The sequence below is a fragment of the Varroa destructor genome, unplaced genomic scaffold (genome assembly GCF_002443255.2).
Source record: "Varroa destructor unplaced genomic scaffold, Vdes_3.0 BEIS01000005.1, whole genome shotgun sequence".
Taxonomy (NCBI): domain Eukaryota; kingdom Metazoa; phylum Arthropoda; class Arachnida; order Mesostigmata; family Varroidae; genus Varroa; species Varroa destructor.
The window spans coordinates 32,740,237-32,753,606 of NW_019211458.1; the positions used below are offsets into that span (position 1 = coordinate 32,740,237).

Consider the following 13,370-nt stretch of genomic DNA (forward strand, 5'->3'; position numbering starts at 1 on the left):
GTTCCCTTTTAAAGAAGCGCATACGCGCTCTGTAACAAGCAAATGTACACAACAATTCATGCCTAGCCACACTCTGATTCGATACTACATTGGGAAATGTTGCATTAAGCTAGTGGCATCGCTCAATGGGCAAGGCATAGGGCTTTTGATGTTTGTCTCCGCAACAACGTAGAAATGCTTGGCCCGGCTTGACACCTTCCTGTGGGGGCACAGCGAGCAAAACTGAGAGCATGTGACGGTGATTCGTGTTTGAATCCCAACACGTGCACAACTCACTGGCCTCGAACGCCTAACGACGATAACGGACGCGAAACTCAAAACTCTCGAGCTGATATGCGTAATGAAAATCAGCTATAAATCATGCTGTGGTCTACTGCATACGGCAACTTAAAGGATAATTTAAGGTAGAGTAGCTATTACGGCAGTAGTTCTGGTTAGATTACGGCACGATGTACTCATACTTCTGTGCGTATTCGCTCGCATGTTTGGCAATAACTTCCCCCCATTTTACCTCGTCATTTGAAGGAATTCGAAGGCTTTATGTTATATAATGCATCCTTCCAAGATTATATCGCTTGTACATTTCCTGTACGATCAGAAATAGTAAAGTTCCACAATCTTACTCCTAAAAGTCGTCGGAGCTGGCGGACTCTAACGATCTGGAAGGCAGCGACGACAACAACACGGTGGCTACGGCGGCGGCTGCAAATAGAAGGAACACAGAACGTATTGTGTAGACGTAGACGAAAGCATCAGCGTAACTTCACGGGCCAAATCAGAGACATGTAAATGTAGAGGAAAAAGAAGAGCCAATTGTTTTGGCAGAAAAAAGACAACGGCCTAAGTGGCTGTCATTGTCAACGATGGCGGCACTGGTAAGTCTATTCAGCACGGGGGAAAGCGCATGGGAGTATGGAAAGGTTTCGAGGAAAAGCGATCGACTTTAACTAAAATTGGTGATAGTAAACGTGGAAGTTGCGCAATTGAAATAATGTCAGAAACGACATCGACGAAGTAAGGCTTTGTTCCGAATGAACTGAAGACTAAAAGCAGAACCAAATCGAAACTCTTCACGCGTGAAGATGGAGATTTCCTTCTTCGTTTGGTTCGTTGTTTATGTTCTGAGAATTGCGATCCGGCTTCTGCCTGCCTGTTTAAACGTCTATTGACATTAATAATTCGTTCGTGAGTCACTGTTATTTGCCAACGGACAGCCCGTTTTCACAACGACGCGCCAATGAAATTTGCATACAGCAGATTTATTGATTTTGTAATGCTTAACGAATAGAAGCGCATGCGAAGCTTCGTACGCGGCTAAAGCAAACAAAAACAAAGCGGAAATTGCCATGTGACCCCATGTAACTTAATTTGAAAATCGACACAACTTAGTTTTAGAAAGTTATGTAGCACGAGTATCCATTACAGTTTATATACACATATATATATATATATATATATATATATATATATATATATGACGACGTACATGACCAATGATAAAAATTGTCGTGAGACGCATGAGGTTCATTCTCCTACGAGCAAAGTGAGTGTTCCTCCACCAGCAGGAAGAATCCCACCAAACAAAAATCTTTCCGCAAGAATGCTTATACAATGAAAACTTGTAGAAACTTGAAGAACAATTGTCCGACTGCTCGAAATGAGACCTCAGAGATGAGCGATCAAAGAATTGTTTACCGTAATTTAAAGAGACAAACATCACTGGTGTTTTGTGAGGCTGAAGAAGGAGGTTGGAAACAGGTTGCCCCGATCGAAGCGAAAATCCAGTATCTTTTGCCCACTGCAAAATTTTCAAAGAGTTTCATGTAAATTTCTGACAATCTCTGCGTCTCTTCTAAATTCAAGCTCAATTCAACAAATTCAAGTATCGCGAATGCTTAAAGGCAATCGTTCGGTCCCTTTCACACTCTGCGATTACCTGGTCGCTTGCTTATATGTTGTAGTACATCATACGCATATTTGCGTTTTAACGACCATAAACAAGATCTTCATATATAGTAATGGAAATCATCCAAAATAATAGCTACAAACCTGTCAACCAGTAACACGGACTCATTGTCTCACAAATGGAGTTGAGCATCTTCCTGAAGTCTCCTGTCTAGGCGTTGACTATAGCTTCTACTCATGCTAATTCTCCTATTCGAGTGAAGTACCATCATTACAGCAAAACAGATATGCGCAGAAAATATAATGATAAAGTGGTATTTAATTTCAATAGTGGGTAGTATTGTCCGCAACAGACGCTAAGAGGCACACAAAGTTCACAATAGTATATAGACTTCCCTATGTTCACACATCACTAACGCTGACATAATCGTAAATAGGTGCTGTCAGTTTCTTTCCACTTCCACCCTGGCACTATACTACGGTTTAAAGCATGGACAAATTAAAGTATACATATATTGAAGTAGGGTTTCGCTGTTTGCACTGGCGAATAGAAAGGTTTTATTCCGTAAATTTGTGTCAGAGAGTCCACCGAGAAACTTGGTCCCTCACCTTCGCCTTTTCGCCTATAGTCCTCTTGTCTGTACTTCAGAAGCCACTAAACTAGTCAACAGTTGAAACTAGTGCCCGGGGCAATATAAGTTTAATAATGAACATAGACACAGAGCACTGCCTTCTCCGCGCTTTCGCCGGAGAACTGTCGCAATGGGAAACCGAATTTACTTGATGCTATCCTTTGATTGGTATTATTGCCTAAATTATATTCGACCTAAACTACCATCGTTAGTAGAGAGACATGTCTCCAGCCGACAGTAGCCTTAGCCTTTTCTACCTTTGTTGCTACACTTGCTAGTAGTAGGTAAGCCGGTTGATTCAGGGGCTCGGACATCTACTCACGCGCATGCACTTTTCATTTATATTTTCCTAGCCATATCCTTTCCCGTTTCAAAAATGGTTTCTCAATGACTACCAAAAGGAATCGCTGACAGCAACGAACACGGTGCCGGAACAGGCAGGCACCCGCCCGCCTGTTTATATGACGGCGTCATGCAGTAGCGGCGGCGGCGGCGGCGGCGGCGGCACGGTGAAGCGTGTGTGTCCTTTAGATTACGACAGATAGGAACGAATCGACATCGTCTGTCACAGTGACTAACCGAGTAAAGCGAAGAGTGCTGAAGTAGCTAATGGAAGGCAATAGCAACAGATACTTCTTCACCCGTCAGGCGACAACAGTTGCCTCAGCCGGGATCCGGCATTTTCACGCTTGCGAGAGGCTGAACTGTTATAGCGTTGAGGTAGCTCATACGGGGTGCTTTGGTGCGCGCTCCGCATCCGCTTGAAAAGCGTTTCGCGTCAACTCATGTAAAGGTTCCTCGCATAAATTCGACGACAATATAGTCTAACCGGTACACTCTATTGACCAGGATGAATGCACATTGAACATGTGATCATAAATGGCAGAAGACTTCACTCCACCTTCGAGCGAATAGATCTACATTGAAGCACACGGATGTGTATTCATTAAGATATTCGATGAAGGATTTGAGCTGTGACAGTTCTCTTTAAGTTAGGTTAACTGAAACTTGCTAAAATAGATGACCAAGTCGACGAACTACGTGCATATATATATAGATACGCATGCCTCGAAAGATGCAACAAAAACCCGAGCATAAAGCATTAGGTAGGCGACGACAGCACGTGATAGGCAGTGTTGAGCGTTTCCACTGGCTCATTAAAACAGTCGAGATTGTCCGATGCGTGTTATTAGAGTTATAATTACAGTATACCATAGCTTGACAATGAAACACTGCTCATAGAAAAAGGTATCTTTGGCATTCCGTAAGGTAGCAAACTTAATTCATTATCTGTCTGACCTTTACGCCAGAAAAGCCTTTCATCTAAAGGAAATATTATTAAACGAACTGTGTCTATTCCACACTTAGTGTTACCATTTCGACATCGTTCGAGCATTACTTTGCCTGACTCTTCCCCGATGCGCTACCCCCCACCTAGAATCAACAGGCCTATGTTCAAACGCTTGTAGGCAAATCGATGACAGGAATCGGCTAAATATTTTTCATAAAGACGAGACAGCTTCTGTGAAAGACTGTTGCTCGTAGGTCTTGGCCATTGACTTCTTTTGCCCGGAAACGTCGTCTGTCAGAAGTTATTCGTACTAGACGCGGAAATCTTATGATAGCCCATTCTAGGTTTGCCTGCAGGCATAATTGCACGCATCACTGAAACTGTTCATTGTCTATTGTGCGCTGATGATGGCTTTGATAGAACAGAAGAGCTTAGGCCCAAGTGAACGACACCGATGCTGCCATTCCGACGTAAATTCGCATCGCAGTGTCTGCCGTACAAGGTTCTACGATAATTTGTCTCTAGCTACCCCCTGCCTCGCAGTAATGAATGACTAAAACCTTCGAGCGTCGTTCGAACCCCCATCAATGGCATAATTCACCATTTCACTGTTTGCCCGTAGTTACGATCACGATATTCAATTGTAATAAGCGGACGGATAAATATTAACAAAAACTTTTATTTAACGAAAATTTGTAAATCAACTAGAAATTGTTTTCAATTCGATTTATCTGTTACTTTTTTTTTTTTTTTTTTTCTCAAGATTCAACTACCTGTTTAAAAGACGGTACTTAGACACCGCCAAACGCCATAAGTATTTTGGTAATACCGATTTTATATTTTCTGTATTAACGAAGATTTTAGCGATTGCTACTACCGGCAGAGCTTTATATGCACCAACCTAAAGTTGAATTGAGATAAAATTTTGTCAAAATATCAAAACTTATTGAATAGCGGTTTACGTTGGCTGTGTGAGGAACACGCTACCACGTTTCGATATACAGCATTTGTATAGAGAAGTTGAAAAATACGTGTTAACATTCGACGATCACTGCAGCAATAATAATAAAAAAAAAAAGACACATGTGTAGATTGTACATATAAAAGTATAGATACCTGATAAACTTTGTTGGCTCCTTTTTACCATTGATCTATTTATTATATATTAGTACGCTTTGCTAACAAATAGTGAAGTTTCCGATCGTTTTATTCTCGCCATTCTGGTCAGGACCGATGACGTCCGTTGTTCAAATAGTCCCTACCGACTCATCCAAATCCATCGGAAGCCTACAGTTCGGACATTATATCAATATATATTTATCCATTTCGTTATCTATCCACTCAGCGAGCATCAGCGCTAGTGGCCAAAGGTAATAAGTCAATTTGTGTTGGTTATCTTTTTTTTTTTTTTTTTTTTTTTTTTCGCACCTTCTTTCCGCTTTGCCCCCCTCTGGGGATTTGTCACCGAAACAGTTCAGCATGATGCCACCGTCAGTGAACATCCATCGTATCACTGCTTGTTCCATTCCGAGATGCTCGATCATTCATATTGTGTACTATGTACCTACCATTGGCCGGCTATTGAGATTCGGCTAGGAAAATAGCGGATTGATTTCGTCATAGAAAATGGCATCGGGTGCCTTCCATAGGCCATGATGATACCCGATTAGTCAGCTGGCGCTAGTCAATCGTTTGCCTCTTGTCTACCCCCGCCCCCCGCAACCCGGCACAGTCGTCGTCGTCGTTGTTACTGTTATAATTTACTGTTCGACGGGGGAATGGGCCGTGGCGTTTGGGTACATAGACACGAAAGGCAGCACTAAGTCCGATACAATCAAATTACCAACGGAAAATGCACATTACCGAGCAGCACACACCATGATTATACTGCTACTACCGCCATTAACGGATCCATTAGCCAATTAACCGATCTACCAGTTTAAAATCATCTAAGCCATTTTTCAACTAAGGACCTTGAAACGAATCGATTTCTATTGTACTACACTAGATAAACATAAAACGATCTGTTCCTTCTGGAGATCTGATCTATAATTTGAGAACGGAATAAAATCTGTAAAAGTGACTCACAAGATGCTACCTGCATAGTATACTCCTCTAGTAAAATAAGTCGAATAAAGTAATTTTTATTTGGTAGAAACTAATTATAATGATAATCTTAGATTTTTGTCAGATCATACATAGAGCTTTATGAGACTTCACCAAAGACACACACAATCGATGACCTGCAACTCGAGAAAAACTGAAGTTTCCTAAGCAATGTTTAGAGGTGTTGTCGTGTAGATAATTTTAATACTATCGTAAAAACAGTGTCATAGATAGTCCTTATTTCGTCCAGCCAATTTAGATTTGCATTGCACTTATCCGTACAACGTCGTCGATGACGATATGAACGACATAGGTAATTACAAAATTTGAAACAAATAGACAGGGAAAATGATGGTGAGGTGACAGGCGGACGGTGCGAAAAGCTTAAAAAAGCACCGAATTGCTGGGGGGAGGGGGTAGAGGGGAGGCTTGGTAAGGGAAAGGAACGCAATTCGATGATAACAAACCCTTGGCGTGTACGTTTATCTATATGTCTATACACTATTGCACAGCATGCGTGCATCTAGGGCGCTGTAGGTGCGTGCGCACGTGCGTTAATAGTGCCAGCATTATTACCGTTGACGTCGTGTACCTGAAATCTGCTTTGTCAATGAAAATAGATGGCACTTAGTCTTAGTAGATCAGCGTGACAACGACCGCGCATAACTATGGTCGATATAGATGCTTGCCACTGCCTAACTAACAAAACGTAACTGTGTTTATCTAAAGGCGCAAGCAAGCTTCAATGGAAACGTGTAACATAAGTTCCGTTAATTTTCAGAATGTCCGCATTGCCGGAAGCTCTTCCAACGTATTTCAGTGCTAAGCACTCAGTAAGTGCGAAAGACGAAGTCTTTCGATGCAATAAAAACAACGGCGACGACAATGAACGTCACGTTTAGCTCAGCATATACACGTGTAACGTCCAATTCGAATACCTCAACGCTGATACATTGTTTCTGTCGTGGCATCGTCACCACGATCTCGTCACTTGATCCTGTCATTATCATTTCTATCCAGTCGTGTAGACCGTAAGATGAAGGTGAATGAAGACTTAGCCTTCATCTTCTTTGTTTTGATTCCTTAAGACGACTAAAATAAATGTTTTCGCCCGATGCTCACGTTGAGCATTGTTTCAGGCGGATAGCTTTGTTTAGAATCTTTGCCACTGCTGCACATGGTCATTGGGTATATACAGCTATTGGGTACTGCCAATAACGAGCGGTGTTTTATAATTCAGTTTGAATCAATAGACGATAAACTGCTTACAATATTTACTTGTTGAACGGCGATCGTAGCTTTAGTTCACTTTACCCCATCTCTCCCCCCATTCGATGATCGCTACTGTCACTCCTTTCAACTTTTATTCATCATTACAATTAGGTAGTAAATGGTAAGCGTTTTACAGAACCAAGGACAATTTCATCAAGGCTCTCAGTGCCTAAATGATTTATTTATTGCCACTGCTAAAATCTGGTCGACCAGCTTCTAAATAGGTTCTAGAAAAAACATGTTACATGATATATAACACAATGTCTTTTTCGCTATTTTTTTAAACCAGCCTTACGTTACTCATCCAATGATAGATACCGGCCAAAGTATTCAAAATAAGAACACGCAATGCCGAAGAGGACAGGTTTCTTTTATAATATATATATATATATATATATATATATATATATATATATATAATCGTTGCTTCTCAGGCTCTTTTTTGCTGACAAAAATTTTGTGAACAGAGCAAAGAATGACAACAGGGAATGGCGTTCTGTACATCAACATATCTTCAATCTTAAACCAACGAAATAGGGACACAATTGAGAGGGGGTAGAAAAACTGGTAATTCATGAGTTGCAATAATAATAATAATACACTACAACCGCCAGAGAGGCGCTAAACTCGATGAGACAAATTTTCTGGCATCCGGGAAAGATCTATGAAGACGGTACTTTTATTTTGGCCTTAGCGATACAGCGTCTCCCGCTCGATCTTGCCGTGCCTGGATCGTTATCACTAAAAAATATGTTGATATTGTCACCATTATGATGGCTTAGATAGTGAACGAAGGTTATGGTGACAAAAAAGAAGCAAAAGATAAAGATTGTAAACGCTAAGTTTTCGAAAATAAAACATAAATATAGCGAATAAGTAGCAAATATGTTTTGGCTAAAAATGGCCGAATTGTCACTGAAAAAACCTACTATCCATTAAAAAAACATGATCAAATAATATTTCATAATGAAAAAAGCGCGTACCGGGTCAAGGAATGAAGAACAAGCCGGCATTAGTCGGTCGCGCACAGAAAGCGATGCCGAGGATTTAAGGTACCGAAAAGGTAACCTACAATATTTTCATAACAGAGAGGAGCTCCAATAAGCACACAGCGTCAAGTCAAGTAAATGATGCGGGAAGAGGTGCAGAAGATACGTTCAGATCTTTTTAATTGCTACACGGAAGCAATCGGGATATCCGAGATAGAGGCATACCGTCAGAGTGGCCGTTATGGGAACTGTGGTCAGCAGCAACAAGATGTCTTCTCCTGTAATCGACTATACGTTATGCGGTAGCGGTGCTTTGACTAGCAATCCCTAATATCTCATTATTCAACCAATGCAGCCTTCGTCGCTTGTTATCGTTTTTTCATTGTTGACATAGCTGCTGCCGCCTCACTCATGATACACACATCATCAAGCAGTCGAGCATAGGCAATAGCCTACAGAAAGCACCACGGCTATGAAGGGAAAATAAAAACAACTACCCTCACTTATCAAGCCCCCCCTGTCTACCCCAGCCAAAGAGCGATTCGTTCAAGGAACTCAATTAGCAGACACAGAAGCTTCTGGTGCTGCTGATTCGCTCGTTGCCTCCCTGTCTGCCCGAAGATGAACCTCAGACAGCTGACGTCGGGGAAAGAAAGTCAAGCGATACGCATAACTATACGCTTTAATGAAAAACAACTAAACGTTTCAGATTTTATGTCCAGTTTGCCCTTTCGTACCCAGAGGAATTCTATATTTTGATAATGCACTGTTAGCATGAGATCGTTAGCATGTATGACTTCTTTGTTTTGTAATTTAATTGTAGTTAAATCATACCTATAAAAATTATAAATATACATATCGCTTCATACGTTGTTAATAAAAGTACTAAAAGGACAAGGTTTAGGTTAGAATATGTTTTACGCCTATAATTTTACGACGAATATTCACACTTGAGCTACCTTAACAACGAGAGACTTTTCTCAAGACTGAATTCGAGCTTGTCAAAGATGCCTTTCATAGAAGATGCACACGTACATGCATGCATGCACGCACGCACGCACGCACATACCCTTGATCCTAGTTCGTTTAGCTAGTAGGAAATAAAGAGAATACTATATTACGTTATAAATGCACCTAAGTATTCCGTAGTAAACACTAGTATTACAATTCTTTCAAAGGTTCCTTCTTCAATGCCTCTCGACACGTCAGAATTTCACCTGATAATGACTTATTGTCGACAGCGAGCTTCATATAAATCGCTAAGTATAGTTATTATAGACTAATTTAATGTTACAATTATAGCTCTACGGTTAGATCATAAATTTGGCATTAAATTTAATAAATTCATTATTATTAATATTGCTATTACTATTTTTTACAGTTACCGACATTCGTACCGATGATGCTATTGCTGTGAAACGTATCAAGGTGCACCAGCATGAGAGGAATCAGTTCTCAGTCCGATTCTTTTTACAGCAGCAGCTGTAGGCCAACGCAGATGGCTGGACTCAAATGAGACTAACCCGTATATAACAAGTAGATTCGAATGCCATATACACGAAGTTTACCTTCAAATATTCGTTGCTCCCTTTCCGCTCGTCTGTCTCGTCTTGTAAGAGCTGCTGAGCATGACAGGTATTTTATGTGATCAACCTATGGGGCACTTCATCGTTATAGTTCGACCGCTGCCTCCACCGTCAGAAACAGCAGCATTAGCCCTCTTTGGTCCAGGGTCCAACTGCGTTACTGTCGAACGTCAAGTAGCACGTACCTACACGGTCATCGTCGCCGATTAGGTAGAACAGTCAGTCGGTCGGTCACTGTTGCATCATTTTCTTTTTGAGGGAACCTCATGACGCACGCACATAGTATCTGCACAATTATAGCGAACTTCGTCACGGTGTGATAACTTGTTCAGCCACTTTTATTTGACTCATCCATCTGACAAGGTTCTCTGTGATCGTTGCGAATTTCACGCGTGCACGCGTGAACCTACCTACCTACCTACCTACCTACCTACCTAGCTACCTAGCTCCCTATCTACTGTTTGTAGCATATGTTGTTACTGTTACGTTATCATCGTACGAGAGAAGAAAATAACCACCGCCGTCTGGATTTAATTTTGTTTTTGGATCTCGAATAAGTTCAAGCCGTATTCGTGTTTTTGCTGTTATCGCTGTTGACTAGGACGCGAGTCAAATCATCGGTTCGCTTCTGGCCACATCGAAAAACTCTTCGATGACTCCTCCTTCCTAGGAGTCCGAAAGGGCGCTTGTGTCCTGTGTGAAACGCAGACACGCAGCCATCTGCTGACTTTTTGGGTTGTCTGTACTGGCCACAAATAGCCGAAATGCAATTGTGGTTAATTTACAGAAAGAAGCGTCTTCGGGTTGAAGCGGTTATATGCATAAAATAAACTGAATTCATTTACAGTAATTATGGTAACAACGGTATTAGCGATTCATTGGTATATTCACGTACGTGATGCTGCCGTTGCCATTATCGAGTGATATTCCCCAATCGCTTTCGATTCCGTCCGAAAGATTCAGAAACGCCAGCATAACTGAAGCTATATTATGTCTGCCTTCATGAAGCCAGAAGAAAAGCAATCGATTTATTTATTGCTTCGTTGGAGTTCCGCAAGCAGTATACTATTAATAATTATTATTGCTATATTATAGCTGGTGCGAAGAGCGATATCTTTTTTAATCGAGTCACCATTTCACAGCTGATTCTGATCTTCATCTTTCGTCTTCTGTTCCTTGTCATTTAAACGAAGTTACATTTCGGCCAACAGTTCTATACTGTTGTTCTAAATAGAACATCGAATCTGTTCAGCGCTTTGTCTTTACTGTACGTTTAAAGAGCTGAGGATCACCTAGAACCCTGTGACCAATTATATCTATCATCGCGTTTCTCTTACCTTGCGTAGTATCGTCAGTATATCGGCCTGCGCTGCAATTGCCAATATATACATTAACGTCTTATCACATTTGCGTACAGGTTTGTTCGTTAGTCATTCAGTCACTTAATCAGATACACTCGGAAAATGGTTTCCTATTAATAGGGCTAAACCAGCTACGGTCTGCCGTTACTCCGTCTAACCCGATAGTCCACAGAGCATACACCGTAAAAATGTTTTCAATCATCTTTGAAAGCGCACACGCACACGAAGAAGGTCATTTTACTACGTACAAGTCTTTACGGAACGACGCATATGGCCCAACTATTCAGTCTACAATATTTCATGTGGCAATACTCGAGCCGATGTTCCTATACTATTGTCAGAACTCTTGCTCCAGCAACGCAAAAAAAGCCATGTCCTTTCTGTCAGCTTAGCAAAGCTGGATTAGGACGCGATGCACAGCGACCGCCAGGACCGGGAAGGCTAAAGGCGTTGTTGACCAGGGCCTATAACGCCTATACGAACATAACTAAGACACACATGGGCGCACGTATACTAAAAACTGCACGCACAAAAAATGCTAAGCCCTTTTCCACCTATGGCCAGACGGTGAGCGTGGATAACAGTGAATACCAATTAACATCAGCAAAGCCAATTGGCACGCCTGAAACAACAGTCGCATATACAGAACTACGCATTTTATAATGCTATGGTATATATTATAATCTTCCACACCTATATATATATATATATATATGCGTAGGATTTTACTGAAGGACGGTCTGAAAACAGCAATTCTTTATCGTAGTGGTTTCTTTCTCCAAGGATGGTGGTATAGGTGTTGATGTGGTGGATGATGGCGTGAAATCTCAACTCGACAACGGTTAGCGTTGTTGCCCGTCTGTCTCGGTAATTTGAAAGACCTCAACCTTCCGGCGATACAAAAAGGCAAAGCCAAAAAAGAGCGACCACCAAGTCATGAATCACAACCATTGGCCCAAGACCGATATTCCAGCGATTATATACGTGTTGATTTACGTAAATGACCAGAACAGCTGTGCGCTACTCAAAGGAAGACAAGAGGCCCACACGTAAGGTTTGTAACAAATTTTTCTTCCAATCTAAGGGGTGGTTTGGTTTTCAGCGACAGCGGTATGCTAATTATGAGAAGGTAGATTCTGAGCTTTACGAAAGTAAGTTTTTTCTAGCTTCATTTTGTTCAGCTTTCCTAGCGTTTTTAATAGTTACTTTCTATCACCAACTATTGACTACTATTTCGGTTGAAAATAACATTAAATCAGAAGCAGGCAACCTCTTGAAGTTCTGTTCTTTCATCCCGTCCACATATGTTTATTATTGCATTTTTCGAGCTGAAATAATCTAGATCTCGGAAGGCCGTATTTGCAAAGGTAAAAGGCGTTCGTAATCTTCATAATTCCCTTTGCTAATTCTACCGCCAGAAATCAGGACATATGTCGGAACTGATTTTGTCGGATGCCTCATTTGATAGGCGTCATTTTACTGCTCATTCAGATGCAAAAGCGGAACTGTCTCTCAGACTACGCTGTACCCTTTTGAACCTTCAGAGGTTATCTGCTTAAAGGAGGAGACCTAGATATCGTGCCGATGATATATAACACATCAACTATGAACCGCAGAGAGAATCAAAGTAGGGCTCCTCCAAGGGCTAAACCTGCTTCTCTGGCTCTATGAGTACATCGAACAAAGTCTCAATGGTCAACCGTTTCCGCTGACAATTCCGTCCGCTCGTTGCTCACGCATTTGTACAAACACAAATGGATATTAGACGGATCGTATCCGATGAATTGCTCGGCATCTCAAATACTGATCCATGCGATAGATTAGATCTAGGGTTCCGAGCGAGGGTGGCAGTTAAAATGATTGACAATCATTCATAGTCTTATTGGAAGTATTCGTTGAAAATAGTAGGTTTAAAGAGCTGTTCAGCTATGGCACTAGAAACAGAATCTTCTAACAAATAGTAACCAATCGATTGATCTGAATTAAATCGTTCAGAAAATGAACAGTACTCTCCATCGATTGCTGACTTTATTCGTATCGCTCGAATTGTAAGTATGAGGGCTGAATTCGAAAATGAAGGTAAATTGATCTGGGTAAATGAAAAGAAAATCAGTGAATTTGAAAAATAACAGGATCCGAGTAGTTGACTTCCTAATATATGTAGATTTTTGGTAACACATAGTAAATTTATTCTTATTATTGCCAGCAACTAAATAAATAATGAAGGA

At 41.1% G+C, this 13,370-nt stretch overlaps 1 protein-coding gene across 6 annotated transcripts in view; it reads right to left on the reverse strand.

Annotated features, from left to right (window-relative positions):
• Window positions 1–13,370, reverse strand: part of LOC111252104 (uncharacterized) — a 126,623-nt gene that overhangs the window by 31,831 nt on the left and 81,422 nt on the right. The window contains exon 2 of one of the 6 annotated variants that reach the window (XM_086990799.1): window positions 11,119–11,150. The exons of 4 other annotated variants lie outside the window; for them this stretch is intronic. In XM_086990799.1, coding sequence (XP_086846925.1) covers window positions 11,119–11,150 — 32 coding nt within the window. Of the gene's footprint in view, window positions 1–2,049; window positions 2,114–11,118; window positions 11,151–13,370 lie in introns of those variants that run through there. One more of the 6 variants, XM_086990804.1, reaches the window with a different exon arrangement.